Below are 19,309 nucleotides of genomic sequence, written 5' to 3'. Positions count from 1 at the left end.
TTCCAGTCCAGATCTCTGGAATACTTTGGGATCCAGTTTTCCAGTTTGGATCGATTCATACCAACGTTAGGCATTGTTCAGAACCGCCCACTCTACAAACTCAGCCCTGAGTCTGAGGACGAAGATGTACTTTGTACTCTATAAAGCAATGCCTTTCCCACTCTTCCCTCCCATCTCTGAGGATGGGCTTTCTAAGATTGACACCATTCTTTCGGATTTTCTAAACACGTAACACATCACAGTTTTGTCCTTCCAGCACACACGTACAAAGCAACTGCAATAGAACTGATTCCCCACTACATATATGTGGAAAAGATATTTAATTGTAAAATAGAAAAAGTAGGCCAGAGTACAGTTTTAAGGGTAATCGTCCTGTATACAGTATAGGTAAACTAGACTTTTTGCTTAACTTTATATAAACAATTCCATAAAAGCAGTGAAACATGGAACAACAAAGCAAAGCACGAAGAGTTTTATCTTACAAAAAAAAAGGAACCTGCACAGTAGTTTAAAATTTAATGTAATACAGCACTGAACAAACTTAAGGCAGCTCAGTCTAAGCACAGGACCAGAAGCCAGGAACTCCTGAGATCTCTTCCCAGGTCTACCACAGATTCTCGTGGTCTTGGACCAACTGTTGAACGCTCCCTGCGTTGCACTTACACCAGTCATAAAACTGAGACAATAACACTCACTTACCTGCCTCAGGCAGTACAGTAAGGGTTCTTAAAAAGATTTCACGATGCTCTGAAGATGTCATGTGCTATATAAATCCTAAGCATAATATATCACTGCACAGACACACACAAACACAGTATCACAGTGAAGAACAATGATGCTGGGTAAGAGCAGCATCACTAAAACATAAAAAATTACTTGTCCAATTGCATAATTAAAATGCAAAAGTCTGTTTAGAAAAAAAAGTATCACTGAAATGATTTCAAGGCTACTGGGGAAAAACAGATCAAGAAGAATACTCTAAAATAACTAGTTGTGTTCCACTGGAGACATTCTTTTCTACTCACACTTCTCAACGTTATAAGGTTTGTCTCTGAAAACCACAGGACACAGCAGTGAAGCTGCAATGCCTCCACCAAACTTTAAATCTCCTCTTCTGTAAATTAAGAATTTGGTTTGGTTGTTTATGTTTTTTTTTAAATTACAAATCACATTCAAGAAACATATCATCCACAATAAAACCAGCTGCTAGCTTACTTCCAATGACCTATAGGCTAAACATTGCTCTTGTAACCTGTCCTCATCTCTGCTGAAAAATACCTATGCAAGTTGTATGTGTAGAAATTATAAAAACATGCAACATATGTACAAACCAAAAAGTTTAAAAAATATTAGCTTCATATACATGTAAATCTACTTGGATATATCTGAAATTAAATATAAAAATTTCACCGCCTAAAAAAACAAACAAAACAAACCCAAAAAATGGTTTTCAGAGAATCTGAGACAACTGCTTAAAGCTGTACAAAGATTTCCACCTGGAAATGTCTTATTCAGAGAAGTTGTTACCATGTAGAAATAACTGTTAATTCACTTTGTCACATAATTCATTTTCAAGTTGTCAGATGAATCAACATCACCCTTAAAACTGTTCTGTTTTTCAGAAGTTAATTTCATATTAAAATCAAAAATTTCACAAAAACATTGGCTTCGTGTTTCTGGATCCCTTCAAAAAGATTTATCAACTTATTTTGAAACTGTAAAAAAAACAACTATTTACAGTATTTCATTTTAAATACTTTTCACAATTTCTAAATTCAGAGTTTTTATGTTACAAGAAATTAATCAGAGCTCACGGCTTAAGTCCAGTTATCAACTTGTAGCATCTTCTCTATCATGTAATCCTGCGTCTGCACCTACACAGAGAACAGTTCAAGATTGTACTGCAGGTTTTTGAAAGTAACAGGCTTTGCAGTGTGTTCTTTTTATTAAACAGCTTCTTTATTAGTCTGGAGGCGGTTCATTGCCTCTAACTTCTGCCGATAGGCCTCTGCTTCTTGCTCCTTCTTCAGAAGCTGCTGACGGTATTTTTGTGCTTCTCTGTTTGCCTCATCCAGCTGCTTCTGAAGAGTTTCTCTTTCCTATTAGAAACAGAACCAGCAACATTTTGTCAAACACGTGTCAAATGCAGGTTAAAGTGGCAAATGCTTGTTCTCTGCATGCAGCTCAGGTGTTGGGGCATCACGCAGAAATTGTCCCGTTCTTACCAGGGCAAATCTACACTGGTGCTGCTGAGCAAATTAGACAGGAACCATGGTACCAGATAACTCCCCTCAATTAGGTCTGAAGTATAAATACAGCAGACCCAAGCCTTTCCCTGCAAAGCCAGGCCTCATAGCAACATGATGAAGTACGACAGTGGATGGAGAGCGACAGAGGGCAAACACTATTACGTTTCCATACTCACTCAATTCCCTGGGACTTGTTGCTGTTGTTGACTTCTAATAGCATTGGAATTCAATCCAACACAATTGCATCTTTCTGTTAAGCACTCTGTTCTGCATAGGTATTTTTCATCAGACAGTCCAAAACACTGCACCCTAACAGCAGTGTGCACCAGAAAGTGACAGCTGCGCACTAATGGGAATTTAAGCAGACGTGCTTTCTAAATGAAGTGATTTGAAATGACTGATACCACACTATCCACAGGTATGACATCATCCCCAGGGACACTGCATCATTACAAATTAAGAGGCATTTAGCTAGATAAGCCTTCTCAACTCAAGAGGACTCACTTACTCGAGGATAGCTATAAAACAGTTTCCAAACAAAATAACACAGAAAATATCACTTCTGAGGCTGCCTTAGAAAATGAGGAGAATGTATTTCTATCCCCTGTGACGTAGATATTTTGTTTGATGGTGTACTGAGCCTAATTGAAAAAAGCTACTTGCTTGGAAAAATAGTTCAGTATTTTGTTGAAGATCAAAACAATTTCATTAAAGCGAATCATGTTTTATGAGTAAGGTAGTATTTGATTTCACTTTGTTCTTTCCAGTACAGCTCTAAGTAGCCTCAGAAGGGAGGCTGTCAGAGAAGCAATCTCCCAGAAAAACAAAACTGTCAAAAACTGAGGCCAAGTGAAGGCAAGTTGCTTTTTCCACCCTATGTAGCATCACATTCCCACTAAATACCTGAAATAGTTTTACCCCCCCCATCCCCAGAACAGCACCTCTGTTCTTCACCTCTTTGATGAACTCACGTATTTTCATGATCAGAGCCTGAAAACAGAAAACACTCTGCCTCCCTTCTACTTGCTACTGTTCTCAGTACTTGTCATAGACACATTTAGCAGTCACATTGCTGTAAACAGCAAAAACAACAGGTGAAGGAGAGATGTTATTAACAGGTTGATAAAGAATAACTATAATACAGAACATATGAAACTGTAAATGAAATCTGATTTTACACAAGGCTTTAAGAGCTAAAGGAAGCTTGCACTCAAGGGTTTGCTTCTCCGGGAGCACGTACTAATAAAACCACAGCTCACCTGATTTTGTTGCTTATTTGAAAAGGAAATTTAGTCTCTACCTCTGAAAATCAGGATTCTGCTTTTCAAGCAGCATTAGGAATGGGCAACTCCTGTAGCAACCAGGCTGACCTGTCCTGAATGCTAAGGGCAAGATTAATGGCAGAGCCTACATCTCACAAAGGATCTGAATAACACCAGAAATGTTCCAGCACCAGTCCGACTCTGGTAGTATCATTTATTATGCAATTTAATCAGAATCATCATGACTTATATAAAACAGCCACACAGAGTACCGAGCTGGGGGCAAAGGAGTACCGACAGTTCTCAGGAGAGCAGCCACAACAGAAGGATCCCACCACCCTTGGGAAGCAGGCCTTCCCTCCTGAGGGCACCAAGCTCTGTTATGGACTGACCTGAGCATTATCTGCCTCACAAACATCACACAATTAAACCTTCTACTGTCAAGAAGCAAAGCTGCTCTATCTACTTGGCCACAGAAGAATGAGGACTACTAGCAGTTCACCTGCCAAGGCTCTGTGGTGCTTTACAGAAACAAGGCTCTGCCACTGCTATGGAGAGCAAATCCACCTGGGAGTGGAGATCAAAGCCCAGAATAAGTCTTCCACTGAAGAAACAGAGGCAGGTACCCACAAGGAGTACAGCCAGACTAAGCACGATGGCACACTAAAGGGCAGGATAGAAAAAAGGAAAAAAAAATAATAGTATTGATGGCAGAGGTAAAACCAATATCTTTCAGGCAGACTGGCAACTCACAGCACGTTGACTAGCCCAAGAACTAATGGGCACAGTTCTTAGGCAGATTTAGTCTTAATATAAATAGAATAAGTTGAGGAAGTGGGGCCAAACACACTGAGTGAAAGAAACCTGTACTTCTGGATGAGCAATGCACACCTGCTGTGGACAGAGCAGTGAAAATTAGTTCCTTAACACTGACAACTAAAACTGGCAACTCTAATTGGGCACTCAACTTCAGCAAATCCAGAAAACGTTCTTAGGGTGCTCTTCAGAACACGAATGAAAATGTTTTAATTCTCTGAACTCCTTCATAACCATATAAGAAACAATTCAGATAGAAAGTCAGGTAAGAAGCCTGAGTGCTCTTAAGGAATCTTCTGTTTTATGTGAGAATTTTCCTCACCACATACAACTTCCCTTAACAGTCTAAACATTGAAGAGAGGGGGCAGCTATAATTCAAATATTTAAATAATTAAAATAACCATACCAAGCAGGAAAAAAAGAAGGAATATGAATTCATTAACACAACTCATTTACCATTATTACTTTTTTTTAATGTGCCCTGGATGTTTCTAAAGTGTGTCACCTTTCCAATATTCAAAAAGACAGACAGTAACATTCAAGAACGAAAATAAAATTACTGTATGTTAATGAATTATGTGTGAAAATGAAAAACAGTATCTGCACGACAGGGATAATTTGCTGCTGCCATCACATAGTTTAAAGAGACTGCTAAATCTCTTGAAAATGAGCTGCAGAGGTTGAATGCATCAAACCCAAATGAGAAAGTCTAAAACCATCTCTGCAGTTTAATCATTCACTATACTTTCACAGGGATATTTGTCACCTCAGATAAATGGGAGAGAGTTCAGCTTAAAGGACTGTCAAACTAGAATTAACTGTTCATAAATTATAAATGTAAAACATCTGAAGACAGCACTCTTCCCCTTGAATCAAGTCTTCGAAATAAAAGGAATGAATCACCAACAAGGCAAAGAAACTGATCTTCAATAATAAGAAGTTTTTCACATCAAAAATCTTTCTTTAAATGGGGGAAAGTTCCACTCCCTCCAAATTCAAGTGTATACTTCTATGCTAGCCTGTGAAGCAAACTGACTTGATGTGCATCCCTTTAACACATCAGTTACCAAAGACAGGAAGCATCACAAGTCTGGAAGTCAACTGGCCTCTACAGATTGGCTGAGGTCTGCATGTGCAATCAGCGTCCAATCAACAATTAAGTCAGTACTCAAAACCTGCACTCAGAAGTAACAGATTAAAGTCCGACATTTTAACCAACTGCTTTTAAGATTCTAGAAGTGCTTTCAAAGTGTTTTCAAAATATGAAGCTGGAGTCACCTTAGAGAACTGTGTTGTTTAAGTAACTACCTTTAACCAGGAGCAGGTCAATTTATTATTAATCTGGATTTTTTTTTTCCTTTAACTAATGATTATAATTTAAGCAACTGTAATTTCCTGCAGGAATAATTCAAGCGGATGTTTAAAAGCGTGAACAAAAGAAAAGTTTTTATTGTAGCAATCATACATTTTTTTTTTAAATGCAGCAAGAAAATTTAAAGTGTTGTGATAATATGTAATGACCACAAAGCTGCAAAAACCAAAGGTATTTGATATGACAACTTAGGGACAGAGAAATTCAGTGATGAAAGGTGGTAATTACTGTTATTAGACAAGGACAAGGCACAGCACATACTGATCCATAAACAGTACTCAATTAGGCACAAAGGGTTATTCAATAATACGAACAAAGTCAGAAAATACAACTTTTGATAAACAAACTATCATGGAGTTGACTAAATGAGAACTCATGGCCTACTCAAGACTGACAGCAGCTCTCAAACTTTTGGTCAAAACCAGTTAGCACAGTTAGAAGTAACAGAAGAAGGAATGAGATGGTTGACCTAACTTGTCTTAATATATATTTAGAAAAAAATAAAGCTACAGCTTTAAATTGAAAAGCTGCATCTGCCATATATGAAAAGCTCTTCTAGTATCAACAGGTCTTCTTTGTTTTAATATCAAAAAACTTTATGATGCAGAGAAGTATAATAGTAACAGCTCCAGAATTAAGAAGAAAAAAAAGAGATAAAAACTGACAAACACAATCTTACTGTTTCATATTTCCATTAACTGTTATCTTGAATGGAAATAAACATTGCTAAGACTGTGATCTCACAATCAGGAGAAGCACATGGTCATAAAAGACAGATGAGGGGACACCATTCTCATTCACTGCTAGTGGGAAGAATTGAGTTATGTGATAACATATCAGTATCTAGTTTTAAAACTAGCTAGTGATCTGAGAGGGAACAAAAAAGTTAAAAACTTAAACAAATATCATTTATATGTGCACAACCAGATGAAGCAAACAGCATGCCGAGGTACTTTTAACAACAACTTTATAACAGATAAATTCCAGTAGCTGAACAAGTTATTGCAACACTTCATTCTGTTTTAACACAGAAACGTAACTCTAAAACACCAGAAAGCGCAACCACACAAGCAGTGCCGAACCCTCTGGTTAACATACATCATGTTATAGACTCCTTACTTCTATTTCTGCAGACTCCACACGATTTTCAACAATCTCAATGCATTGTCTCTTGACTGGTGGCTCTTCACTGATCACTGTTTCTTCAGCAATATCTGTTGCTGGAACTGTTAACACTAAAAACATATTCATACGTTTAAATACACTTTTCCTCAAGCAACAGTTACACAAAATAAAACTCATACAGTTATATTATTTTATGAACAGCTGTAAAATGCAGACTTCTCCTCAAGAAAATGCTGCTCTACAAAAGTGGTATTGTAGAGGCCAGGGCAAGGGCAGGAAGAATTATTAAAGCCTTAGCCATTTGTACGCTGCTACCTGATAACTTGCTGTACTTATTCAGCAAGACAGTGGACCAAAACTTTTGTCTTCCAGTGTACAACTCTTCATGCTCCATACCAGGAATCTTCATGAAGAAACCAGAGAAGGAAGCATTTTTATTTAAGTAGCACAGGCCAAAGCATCTTGAAAAAGAAACTCACAAGACATGCCTGTCACAGAACAGCACTTCGTATACTAGAAGCTTCCACAAAGTACACATGGTCCAAAAGGAAGAGACAACCTGTGTAATTCTGGTTCTTCTCACTGGTTCTGAGACTACTCCAGAACATCAAACTTACTGAAGATGAAGCTAGTAGTTATCACTTTTCCCTCAGATGCATCATTTCTCACCCATGTAGTTCAGTATTTATTTTCCTTTCTCCTAATGCTGAGGCCCAGCTGAGCTGTGGCAGCTCACCAAACTGCCACAGCTCACGTGCCTGAGCCTTTCACAGTGCAAGCATTCGAAAACATATCTGAATTGGTAGCAATACAACATTTTCCAAGCTACTTGCATCTAACAACTTACTACTGTAACTGAAGTGGCTTCTTAAGCTGAAAAGGCATAAGCTTCCACTCACCTTGCTGTCCATCTGGCATGGTCACAATTATTGGTTGCCCTATCCCACTGGTTGGAATTGAATGCAGGTTACCAAGCTGAATGCCATCTGTAACAATGGTAATAACTTGCTGACCTCCAGAACTCACAACTTGCTGAATAGCACCATCCACGGACTCTGCAGTCACCACTTCTTCTGTTGCCACAACTATCAACAGATAAACAAGGAATTAAGCCTATTTATAAATAAAGGGGTTTTTTTTGTTTCAAATGTACTTTGGCTGAGAAAGAACTCTTCCATGTCTTTTCACATTTGATCCTCCCCAGTTTAATGCAATACTACCTACACCACATATTATGTTGTTAATGGAAAACTTTCACCAGGTGCATACAGTGCACTCATGTTTTGCAATATACATGCAATTTTGTTCTATTTTACCTTGACCATTATAATCTGTTTTTATTTAGAATGTTCCTAATAAGTACAACCCGCTCAAAACTGACTATTTAGGTTCTGTGTTAACATGGCAGCAAGAGGCTGAAAAGCACAACCATTCCTCAACAATTACCTTGCCAAGTGTACCTCAAGCTCAGCCCTGACTTCCGTGCCTGTCACAGTGCTCTTCAAGACAGTAACATGCTAAATTACCTCTACAGAGCCTTACAGCTTTGTCTATACTACAACAGGTTCTTCAAACACAAACATGACCTTAATTGCAACACAAAGCACAGAACACAAAAGTTCTGCAGAGCTGACATTTTAACACCTCTCGAGAACACTAAAAAAGTAAAAAAACATTGTACACACATAACAGGTGGAAAAAAAATCCCAGCTTAACTGAATACTCATTCAATAACAAATGCAGAGGGTAGTGAACTCTCATTGCACTTTTAAATTACATGTACAAATGAAACTGAGTTAATAACTGCATTCGGATCTGCAGTTTGCATAGTGCATGCTGTGACTGGGGCCTCAGACCAGCACTCATTTTTTAAATTAACAAGACACTGAGACAAAGAGCAAGACCACTGGTAGAATAATCAAAGAATTTCAAACACAACTCTGTAATTTATTTTCAATTTGTCAGCGTAAAAGCAAAGCCTTTGATTTAAATAACAGATATTAGAGGGCTTCCATTCTACTGAGATCCAATTAAAACCCTGTAGACCATGTAGTGATGCTCCAGATGAGAGAAGGTAGATGAAACTCTGAAGCTTTCATCTTTTAAATTATAACACTCAGAAGTCACTGTGTAATCCAAATGACTGCAGTCACTGCCTTCTGAAGATCTTTATGTTCAGATTACTGTCCTATAGCCCTGCTTGCATATTCAGTTTATTCAGTAAACCAAAACAGGAAGTCCTGCATGAATAAGTGGTATTGTATAGAACTTGATTTGGTTTCCAAGTATGGGTGCAGCAGTAAGAGGGACTACTGTGAAAAAAAAAAATCCAAGCAAGTGCCAATACTAGCTGCTGGGGCAATCAGCTCTGATCTTTCAGTTTTAGAATCAACACTACCCTTTTAGTTATAGAAGGAAAAATTAATAGGACTTCTTTAGGAGACTCTGAAATAAAAACTTCCTAAGGTTTTGTCTAAAAAGTAGTTATTTTTGTAAAAGAAAAATATTACCATAAATATGGTCCTAATTCTTTCCTTGCTCTCTCCCTATACCTACATGCCTATAATCACTAACTGACACGCTTTCATATGATGAAAAATATTTGTTTTAAACAAGCACTATTATTTTCAAGAACTTCTTAATTTTCAAGTATCATCTCCTATGGTGTGCTCTGGGGAGATCGCCAGTGCATGCAGTCAGACACAGACACCTTGTTGCAACAGCAAATATGTTAAACTAGATATTGCTCTGAATTTTCTTTCCATCTTAAAGATTTGTATATAATGAACCATATCAGCATGTAACATCCATCTCCTCATACGCACTTCACGAGTAAAAGTTAAGCATTCTACTCAGCTCCAGTCAGAAACATTTTCTTTCTTTGATTTTTACATTTTTGTAAAACGTAAAACGTATTTTTAAGTCACGAGGAACTAAAGGAAGAGATCGCAGTAAAGTTAACCTGAAAAGGGAGAAAAATCCAGAAAGAAACAGCACAATAGGCAGAGTCTAACTGCCTCATCCTAATTTATACAATCTTACATGAAAGAGGCTAAATAAAAGCCTAAATGAAAGCCAAATTAATTCTCGCTGCTAAGTTTTTTTTCATGTTAAGGTCACTAAATATTCTTGCGCCTATCAGATGAAAAGTTAAGAAAAGTGCTGATTAAGTGCATGCAAATAACATCAGGGATATCTCCCACAATTTAACAGAAAAAAAGCATTCAAATATTCTCACACCACCTGCAATTAGACTGTTGCTTTCACAGATATATGAATTAAGTCTCTTGAACTATGCTTGCTATCAGCAAGAATGAATGCTAGTGACACCAGGCCACAAACACCCAGCATAGTCAGAAATCTCACTGAGAAATAACTGTTCATGTGTATCTACCAACCTTTCAAGTTAACAAAACAGAAAGCTTTTGTTTAAATTGAAAAAGAGATTGTATTCTCATTTCTGCATGAATTGTATCTCAAAAGACACCAGTTATTTACTTCAGTTTAGTTTATTAAATGAAATTGAATTACACAGCTTTCTAACCTGGTGTTTCTGAAGAATTAGACAGTGGGGCTGATGCTTCTGCTAAAGCTGCTAATGTGGCTAATACTGACGTTGATGAATTGCCAAACTGCACAGCAGACACTCCTGTCTCATCTAGAAGAAGGAAAACAAAAAGTTAATTGATTGTTAAATTATCAGCTAAGTCCCTTCTACATTTTTATTGTACTGAAGTTTCTAATACACACTGTTCTTCAAACATTCCACTAAGTTGAAGTGCTATTATGCAAGGAAGTTTCTCAAGCAAATACAATTCTGACAATTTACCTGTAGTATGAAGACTTGTTTTAACTACTTAGATGTTTAGAAACACATAAGACACATTTATGTGGAATTCAAAAGCATTCTGTTTGTACCATTATTTTTCCTCAAGTCTTTCCACCATACATAAAAACCTTTCACTACACGTAGCTATCCTATAGGCAACAAAACACCATTCACTTGAAGTATATGCAAAAGATAACAGACCTGTTAAGTTCACCACCCCTCCAGGTCCAATGATGAATTGTGGTGTTGCTGCATGTATTGTCACAGTATCCGGACTCTCTGGATTTGTATTGATTTGGTTCTGCATTGCAATCTAGGAGACAGGGGTAATAACATCATTCCAGCTGTGGATATATGTTATTTACCTTGTAAGGACTAGAATTATTGTACATGCCACTTATGCAGGGAGGATCCTCCTAGGTATACTCATGCAATACAGTGTCACATCTTGTGCTCTGTTACGTGCATAAGAAAGAGGGTTTCTTTTGTCTTAAAGCTAAAGACAATAAGTCAGTTAAAGTGGAAGAGAATAACAGCACACACACAGAGGACCACATAAAGACAAGCATGTTAGTTCTTAGAAGAACTAAGGCTGCAGCAGCAGTACCAATATGCACCAAAAAAAAAAAAAAAAGGCTTTGACAACTTGAAACTGCTGTGAATTGTAGGTGGCAAGTCTTTCTTTCGACTTTCTTTGAATTATTATTATTGGCTTTTACTTATTGTATCTCTTCTGCAATGAAGGCTAGTCTGAAGGGACAGACCAGAAGTGTACATAAACAGCTCAAGAAGTAGGGGAACAACAGATTTACATGGTGGCTTAATAATCTCCTGCTTTGCTTTCTATTATTTTCTTAATAATTTAGCACTTAAACTGTCTTTATGATCAGTACTGAGAAGCTATAGCTTGTACTTCCAGGCAGTAACCTACTACAATCCTAATCCCAATCTCTTTGCCAGCAGTTCAATCCCAGTATTCCTAATCCAGGAAAAATTGCTGCCTCTTCTCTCCCGATATCCAGTTCCATCTGGAGATTTTTTACCCATGTATCTGTATATCTAACTAAACAATAAGGTACAGTGAAACCTTCCTGCGATGGCAATATGTTAAATTTTTCATTTGTGTAGAGACCACGCTGTAAGAAACTAAAGAATACTTCTTGACTTTGCAGGTGGCAGCAATACCCTTCAGCCAACAGCAATACCCTTCAGTTCAGATGATCACACACATCTTTCAGCACCATGAACCAAAAGTTACCTGCAGTATTTCTGCAAGGTCTTCATTTCCATTGTCTATAGCAATGTCCAGTGCAGTTTTGCAAAATTTACTCTGAGCATGAACATCTGCTCCATACTTTATTAAGAGTTCTACAACTTCTTGGTGGTTATGTTCAGTAGCCCAGTGAAGCGCAGTCATCTTGAGCATGTCCTTAGCATTGACATCAGCACCATGCTACAAACAAGAACAATGCATGAACTGTCTTATTAAAAGTATATGAATTAAATAATACTGCCTGCGGACTGAAGCCCAAAACTGTCTCTCTAGCAGTCATGTCCTGTTACTTTATTCTTATAGATTGAAGTCCTTTTAAGATATTTAAGTGCCACAAATTATTTATCTCGAAGGATCCCTTTGATATTAGCTTCATGACTAAAAGAAAATTGCAGATATTTTATAGTAAGCCATTGTAAAATCCCTGTCGTGGTCCTCACTTCAGCAGTCTTTACCTTAAGTAAGACTTCTACTATGCTGGCATGTCCTTCTGATGCTGCCATATGTAACGGCGTTCTGTCCACTTTTGTTCTGGCATCCCGACTTACACCTGCTCGCAGCAGCACCTCCGTCGTTGAGTAGTGCCCATACTGTGCTGCCAGATGAAGTGGAGATGTTCCCAACTGTAGTTTAATGAAAAAAAAATAAAAAAGTAGACCTTGAACAGATGGCAGTATGAAGAACTTCTTTTCCTGGAGCTAGCAAATTCAAACGTTAGGACACCACTTCAAATTATTTTCCTTTCCCAACATCAAGTAAGGAAGCTGTTGTGGTTTTCATAAAGAGGAAAAAAAAGTTTAAATCATTTTCAATAATCAGAATACACAAAAACCAGATCACTGGAAGCAATTTCTTGAGGTAAGCGATGGATTTTTTTTTCCTTCAGCTGTGATGCTTCAGGAGACCTAACCCCATTTTCAGCACTGATCAACATATCACACCACACCGAGCCAACGTTGTGAGGGACTTCTGGAAGTCATCTAACTCCAATCTCCTGTTCAAAACAGGCTCTACTTCATCTGTTTAGCTACCTAACTGTAAAGGCTCCTAAGAGGTTACAAATACTCTTTACACAACCTAATCAAAGCATGCACACCTGTAAAACACAACTCAGAGCATGTGCACAAGGCAGCTGGGCCTGCTCTCTTAATTCAGAAGACTTATTGCACTAAACACAAACACAGTAACTAGGAGGATGATTGCTGCTTTCTCCCATTAACCATTCTAAAGTTCACATTAACAGGCATCAGAAGGAACCCATTCACAGACTTAAAATTAGTAGGAGGTTAAATCACAGAAAGAAATCTAACTTTGAATTAGACATCAGATGACGTGACTGCAAAATTTCAAGAAGGAATTCCCAAGGCTGGCAGCATTAATGCTTAAACGTAATCATCTGGTTGTAGGGGCTTTTGAGGGCTGAGAAAAGAGAATTGATCAAACACTGCAAAAGTTTCCGTTACCCAATCTGTGGTGAAAGGTGCTCCATTTGCCATCAGAATGCGAACTTCATCATCTTGTCCCGCTCGTGCAGCTTCTAGAAGTTTCTTTCCCAAATCTACTAGTGACATCTAGTTAAGGACATAAATGAATACAAAGAAAAAGAAATACATAACATTAGGACTATTTTAAGCATACGGGTATTGCTGTAGCTTTTAATGACTATTTTTTAATTACTCTGAAAGTCTGAGAACTTAAAACTGAAAAACTGGAATTTTAGACACTGACAACAAGCCTTCTTGATTGCAAGAAGCAGACTGACTTCAGAATTACTGCTGTCAAACATAAGTGATATTAGGGGTGAAGATTTCAGGATTACAATGCTGTAGCTGCAGCAGCTTCCTAGTTACAGCAAACTGAAGTTAAACTGAACTAAACACACGTTTCTCATAATAAGAAGTGGTTCAGAAGCTCTCACCTGATATTGCAGCTCTCTGCTGTTTTGCTCAGCTTTCAGATGGTACTGTCAGAGCTGCCATGCCACATGCCCAAAGACATTACAATCACTTGTACATACACAGACATTTCTGGATAAGTACCACCACTATGCAGTGGCATTTTGATAAATACAAAACACAGCACCTTTCTGACATCTTGTCCATCACTTCATTTTGTTCACCGTGAAATAAAGCCTGGGTTCCTATCCAGAGCACAAAGCCTGAGACATGTTACTGTGCTATCTGCACCAGGCTGAAACATCTGCCTGGAAACAAGTGTCACTGCCTTCGCCCGCAGCCCACAGTTACTGAAAAACTATTAAAGTGCAGTTTGCAGACTGCATTTTTTTTTAACAACATTCAGGCAAAAGTGCTATGTAATACAGACCATATAAAAATACACATTGACAAAAGACATCTAGCTATGCCTACTCCCTATTGCACTGAAGACTTAAACCCACCCTATTTCATGCTTGCTGTTAAATACGATCAGTAATACAATTTAGAACTGAACAGTAAGGCACATTACTAACAAAAATACATTACTAAGCTTTTGGTCTGGTACCTATGCTTTCCCCTACCAGGATGGCAAGAACAGCACCACATCCAGCAATTACTTCCCAGTCCCAAGCAAGGGTTAAACCACGTGAGTAACAGCAAGGCTACGCTGCCTGTTTCCTATGCAGACTAACAGTACACAGTTGAGAAAGAAATCCCAATAGGATCACTTTTTAATCTCTTTCCTTAAGCCTATGCTTCTGTCACAAAGCCAATGTGTTAAGAAAATTCTCTGCACCTGGATCAGCTGGCAAAATCTGTGTGGTATAATGCTCAATAAGCCGAAAGCTACTGATTTTAGAAGAAACTAAAAAGCAGAAATGTGCAAATGCAGAACCTCAACATGTCAGCTGAGCCACAAAGAGCAGAAGTGGCTGCTGGCATCAGCATCCCCTCCACCAAGATAACATCACATCTGTCCTCACACACACAGAATCCTGTCAAGTCAGACAAGGGCAGAGAAGCAGGGAGGTGGTGAGGGCAGCACAAACAATGACAGTAGGCAGAAAGGCAAGGAGCATGGTCAGATGCAGAGGAAGAATCAGCAGCGGAGGAGTGCCTGCCAGCACCTGGGTCTCACTTCACCACCAACATGCTCTTTGGTCGCTATAAAGAATTTGTATCTCAAACACAGAAAGTCACACCAGCTTCTGTACTTTTCAAGACCTTAACTTCAGTGACAAGGACACGAGTGCATTTAGTAGGGAAGCTTCGCATCCCGCAGGTCCCTGGAAGCACGCGCGGGCCACCTGGTGGACGAGCGACAGGGCCAGCAGCTCCGCACTGCTCAACTCGGCACAAATCGCCTTACTGCCAGCACTGCACTACAACACGGAACGCTGCTGCCTTTCCAACACAACACTCGCACGCATTCAGACACTTCCTACCAACAAACAGGAGCATTCAGCCCAAAGCTGAACTCCTACTCAGCAGACCCCCAGGGACCAGCACTGTGAGGGCAGCAAACCCTCAGCTTAACATGCCCCCACCCTTTCCCCAGGGCTTTCTCATTGGCATTTACCAAGAAGGATTTGCAGAATCAGAATTTCTTTTTGCCAGAAGCATCCTTCAGCTCCCCCATCTTCCCGAGATCATTTTGTGACACTGCAATAGCACAGTGACACCGTCAAAAGCAAACTTCCCTATGTAGCACATAAAAGCACACTTAAAATCAGAACTTCCACATCTCAGTATGACAATGGGTTCCGCAGCACCATTAGCCAGGTGCCGCAGATAACTGGTTATTAAAGTTCACATCAAATTACTACTGCTGGCTTAATCTGATTTGGAAGGAAATCACACCATGTTTTTGTACCCCCTCTTAGGCTCAAGCTGCGCGTTCTCTAAAAGGGAACGTGAGCTCTGAGGGGTGCGCAGCACCGCCTGCAGGTACAGCAGCAGTCTGCAGGCACAGGGAACGGTTTTGACATGAAACATCACTGCATCTTCGAGGCTGGTACGCCCAGGAGACCGCATCCGGCCCTTACTCCCCTTGTACCGCTGCAGCAGGGCACCCACGTTTGTCAAAGCCAGCGAAACAGAGCTGCTGCAGAACAGCTGTGGACAGGGGACTACACAGCTGCCAGCACAACGCTATGAGGCACGCTCCTACAGGAGACGCAGGTGCGCTGAAACAGCACAACCTGCAGCGGGGTGAACTGAGCACGCGATAAGGATCTGCAACCATTTCCAAGAACCCCAGAACAAACAATGTCTTAAAAGGCAGTGAGGAAAGAGGTTCCCCTGCTTCAGAGACACACAGCAGGATCGCGAGGGAAGTCAGCTCAAAACTCACAGCTCTGGCATCCAATTATGTCCCAAGAAAGACCACCCTTTCAGCATGGCTTTCTTGAAATGGTGCAAAGAAAAACAGAAATAAAAAACCCATCCCACTTCCTCAGGCCCAGCCTCCAGAAATGCTGTTAGCCCACTGATTTCAACACAGCATGGTATCCCACCGAATTTAGCACAGTAATTTCCAGTTAATTTTCTACACCCACCCATACCACAGTAATACACTTCTTATGAGTACGGAGTTTAAAGAGCTAGCACTGCCTACTCCAGTCCTTAACCAAGTGCTCTGTTTTCTCACTATTAGAGTTAACAGGACTGAGGTGTTTTTTTTTTCCTTTACACCTGAGTGGAATACTTGAACTCTGAACAACTCTTCACACAACTTCTTGTTTCAATTAGTTTTGTAACTTCCATGGGAACGGAAAGGCCTGCATTAAACCCACACTTAGCCCCACAGGCTGGTGTTTCTTCAGAGGGTCAGAGGATTCTAATTTAACAGTGATTCTGGTGACCCATGTGGGATAAACTCAAGAGGTTTTGTAGCAGTTCCTAACAGAATCATTTTGGCAAAGCCTCCAGGTCACAGCTCAAATCTCCATATAAATACCACAGGCTTAAAGTACCCCCACTTATGGATAATTAAATTTCTACTGATGTACTAACAGCAAACTGGCTTAATTCTGGCACCTTTGGCTTCTCCCTGGATCGTGCTGTGCTCAGAACTAAATTCTCACTCATTTACTTTAACAGAATTATCACTTCTACGTAGAACTACCTAAGCACTAGATGAAAAACACCAGAGAGCAGACCAGGAAAGCTAGCACTTGGCTGCACAGCTTATGGGCAAGGCATTCACACCTGCCTTTACCCAGACTTGGGCTCTGTTAGGTTCATGCATTAACCAAAAGAAGTACCAATCAACAACGTAACTCCAAATAGCAAAGAAGCCTTGCCATTAAGAAGGAGAGCAGATTTGTCTGCAAGAGTAACATCTAAGAAGCAATATTATGCAACAAGGGTGAACCACTGGCGTGGGGATCAGGTTGGCACTGCAGAGCTCTTGCACAGCTTTGGCACCAAATAACAGGAGGTGGCACGCAGCAGAGCTGACTGCTACAAAGAATCCCAGGGTTTGTTGTGCAGCCTTAGAACGATAATAAAACCTGAGAACCTCTCAGATTAAGTGACACTGGAAGCATATCCTGGAAATGAGTCACCAGTCTCTTTAATTCAGCATTTTATTATGAGGTATTTCAACAATTTCTTGCACGCAGGCTGAGAAAAGCCCCAGAAAACACAGCTTTCAGGAACGAACTTTGGTCAGGAGGAAGAACGCTGTAGTGCATGTTGGCTGTTCAGTTCTACCATGTGTGCTCAGAGCTCTATTCACAGCATGTCTCTGCGACCTTGCAGCACACACACTTCGTTTGAAGTACTTCAGCCTCACCGATGCTTTCAAAACTCACGGACAACACAAAGACACCGTGCTGCAGACCCCAAAGGGCGCTGCAACCGATACGAGCAACTACCTAAATGCGGAAGAACTCCCGTGGCGGATTTCAGCAGCACGCTATGGGCCTCGTCAACGCAAACTCAACTGCAAGAAGGGAAAAGCGGCAGCACGTCCCGAGCTGACAACACCACGTCCGCAGCCCGGACGAGGAGCACAAAGCGAGGGCGACAGACCGCGGGCAGCGCCGTTCCCTCCCGCCGGGGCCGCTTCCCCGAAGGGCGCGTTGGCGCCGAGCCGGGCCCGGCGGGGCCCCGCGATGACAGAACCGCGCCCCGGCCCAAAGCGAGGCCCCACGCGGCGCAGCTGGCCCCTCTCGGCTCTCCGCGGGAACGGCCCCGCCGCGGTCGCCCCGTTCCCCCTCCCGATCTCCCGCCGCGCGGCGGCCCCCGACCCCGACGCTGCCCCGGCCCCGCAGGCCGCGCCCGCCGCCCGCCCAGGCCTCCGCCGCGGCCCAGGCCCCGCCGCCGCTGCCCGCGCCCCTCGCGCGGCGGGGTCCCCGGAAGGCCGGCCAGCGCGCCCGCTCTCCCCAACAGGAAATCCTGGCTGGGCTGGGCGCTGCGGAGGGAGCCGCGGCGCCGGGTTCCGGGGGAAGTGGAATTATTTTTTACCAGCGAAGAGATCAACTTCCACATCCGGTAACAGGGCCCTATACAAAGACGCAGACTGACCTGGAAAAGCTTGGCCGGCCCGGGGGGGGGGAGGGGGCCTTACCGTGCCGCCGGCCCGGCCGCCGCGACGAGAAGCAGGGGCGCGGGAAGCCGCCGCTCATCGGCGCCCAAAAGCCCCACACAAAAGTCCCCGCTGCGCCCGGCGGAGGGACACGGCGGCGGAGGGAGGGGAGGGGCGCGGCCCGGCCGCCTCGCCGCCAGCGCGAGCCCCGCGGCCCGGCCCGAGGCGGAGCGGAGCGGGCGGCCCGAGGCGGCGCCGGGAGGGGCGCGCGGCACTTACCATGGGGCGCGGGATTTATCTTATTACACAAAAATCCGCGGCCGGAGGGGCTCGGCGGAGGGATACGGCCTCGCCGCCGCTTCCGCGCATGCGCGGCGGCGCGGGGAAAAGGCGGGGGAAGCGCGGGCTGGAGGGGCCGCCATGTTCCGGCCGGTTCCCGCCCGCCGGGGGCTGGGCCCGCCCGTGGCCGCGCGGAGGGGCCCACAGTGCTGCAGGGGGGAGGCGGGGCCACGAGCACGCGTGGCGTTCCTCTGCCGCGCCCCTGGGGCTGCGGGGCTCCGGGTGCGGCGAGCTGGGCGTTGTGCTGTTCTGGGCCGGGGGGAACGCTTGGTGAGTGTGACAGCCCCGCTGAGCCCGCAGCCGGGCAGGCCCGGCCTCGAGCCCCAGGGTTGCGCTACTGGCTGTACCTAGTGCCCTGTGAGTTTGGCTCGTGCCAGGTGTAGAATGCTTAAGTGGCAGAAGACAAGTGCTGCAGTGAAGCACAAGTCCCGTACATCCTTCAGAAAGTGGTATCAGTCAGCAAATCCCCCCCTTGTTTTATAATTATCCTGTCTGGATTCCCTGTTTCTACCACCCTTTACACATCTGTTATTTCTGTCCCCAACTCGCTGAACACGGGGCACTGGGGAACA

At 42.3% G+C, this 19,309-nt stretch overlaps 1 protein-coding gene across 4 annotated transcripts; it reads right to left on the bottom strand.

Moving 5' to 3' along the window:
- Window positions 1–303: 303 nt before the first annotated feature.
- On the bottom strand, window positions 304–18,827 carry GABPB1 (GA binding protein transcription factor subunit beta 1). 4 transcript variants are annotated; one of them, XR_010622034.1, is made up of 10 exons: window positions 18,678–18,827; window positions 13,391–13,498; window positions 12,383–12,550; window positions 11,913–12,107; window positions 10,856–10,967; window positions 10,370–10,483; window positions 7,725–7,910; window positions 6,820–6,935; window positions 6,380–6,503; window positions 2,038–2,099 (listed from the first exon to the last, which is right to left on the bottom strand). XR_010622034.1 is itself a non-coding variant. In XM_065733916.1 (9 exons), exons 1-9 carry the CDS (start codon window positions 18,678–18,680, stop codon window positions 1,947–1,949), a joined length of 1,155 nt encoding a protein of 384 aa, XP_065589988.1. In that variant the 5' UTR covers window positions 18,681–18,825; the 3' UTR covers window positions 304–1,946. The 4 variants fall into 4 exon arrangements, 3 of the variants coding, with proteins under 3 accessions (XP_065589988.1, XP_065589989.1, XP_065589990.1); XM_065733916.1 differs by lacking the exon at window positions 6,380–6,503 and having other exon boundaries at window positions 304–2,099; window positions 18,678–18,825; XM_065733917.1 differs by lacking the exons at window positions 6,380–6,503; window positions 18,678–18,827 and adding an exon at window positions 18,441–18,527 and having other exon boundaries at window positions 304–2,099.
- Window positions 18,828–19,309: the final 482 nt, after the last annotated feature.

Source organism: Cyrtonyx montezumae, unplaced genomic scaffold (assembly GCF_038088225.1).
Source record: "Cyrtonyx montezumae isolate F1298 unplaced genomic scaffold, pur_monq_1.0 scaffold_17, whole genome shotgun sequence".
NCBI classification, from domain to species: Eukaryota; Metazoa; Chordata; class Aves; order Galliformes; family Odontophoridae; genus Cyrtonyx; species Cyrtonyx montezumae.
Note: the sequence above shows the minus strand (reverse complement) of the source record. Positions and strands in the feature narration are given on the sequence as shown.

Coding starts and splice junctions, on each gene's coding strand:
- GABPB1 (XM_065733916.1), bottom strand. Junction 10,484..10,855: donor AGGGGTGGTGAACTTAACAG/GTCTGTTATCTT, acceptor TCCTTCTTCTAG/ATGAGACAGGAGTGTCTGCT. Junction 2,100..6,819: donor TGGAGTCTGCAGAAATAGAA/GTAAGGAGTCTA, acceptor TGTTTCTAATAG/GAAAGAGAAACTCTTCAGAA.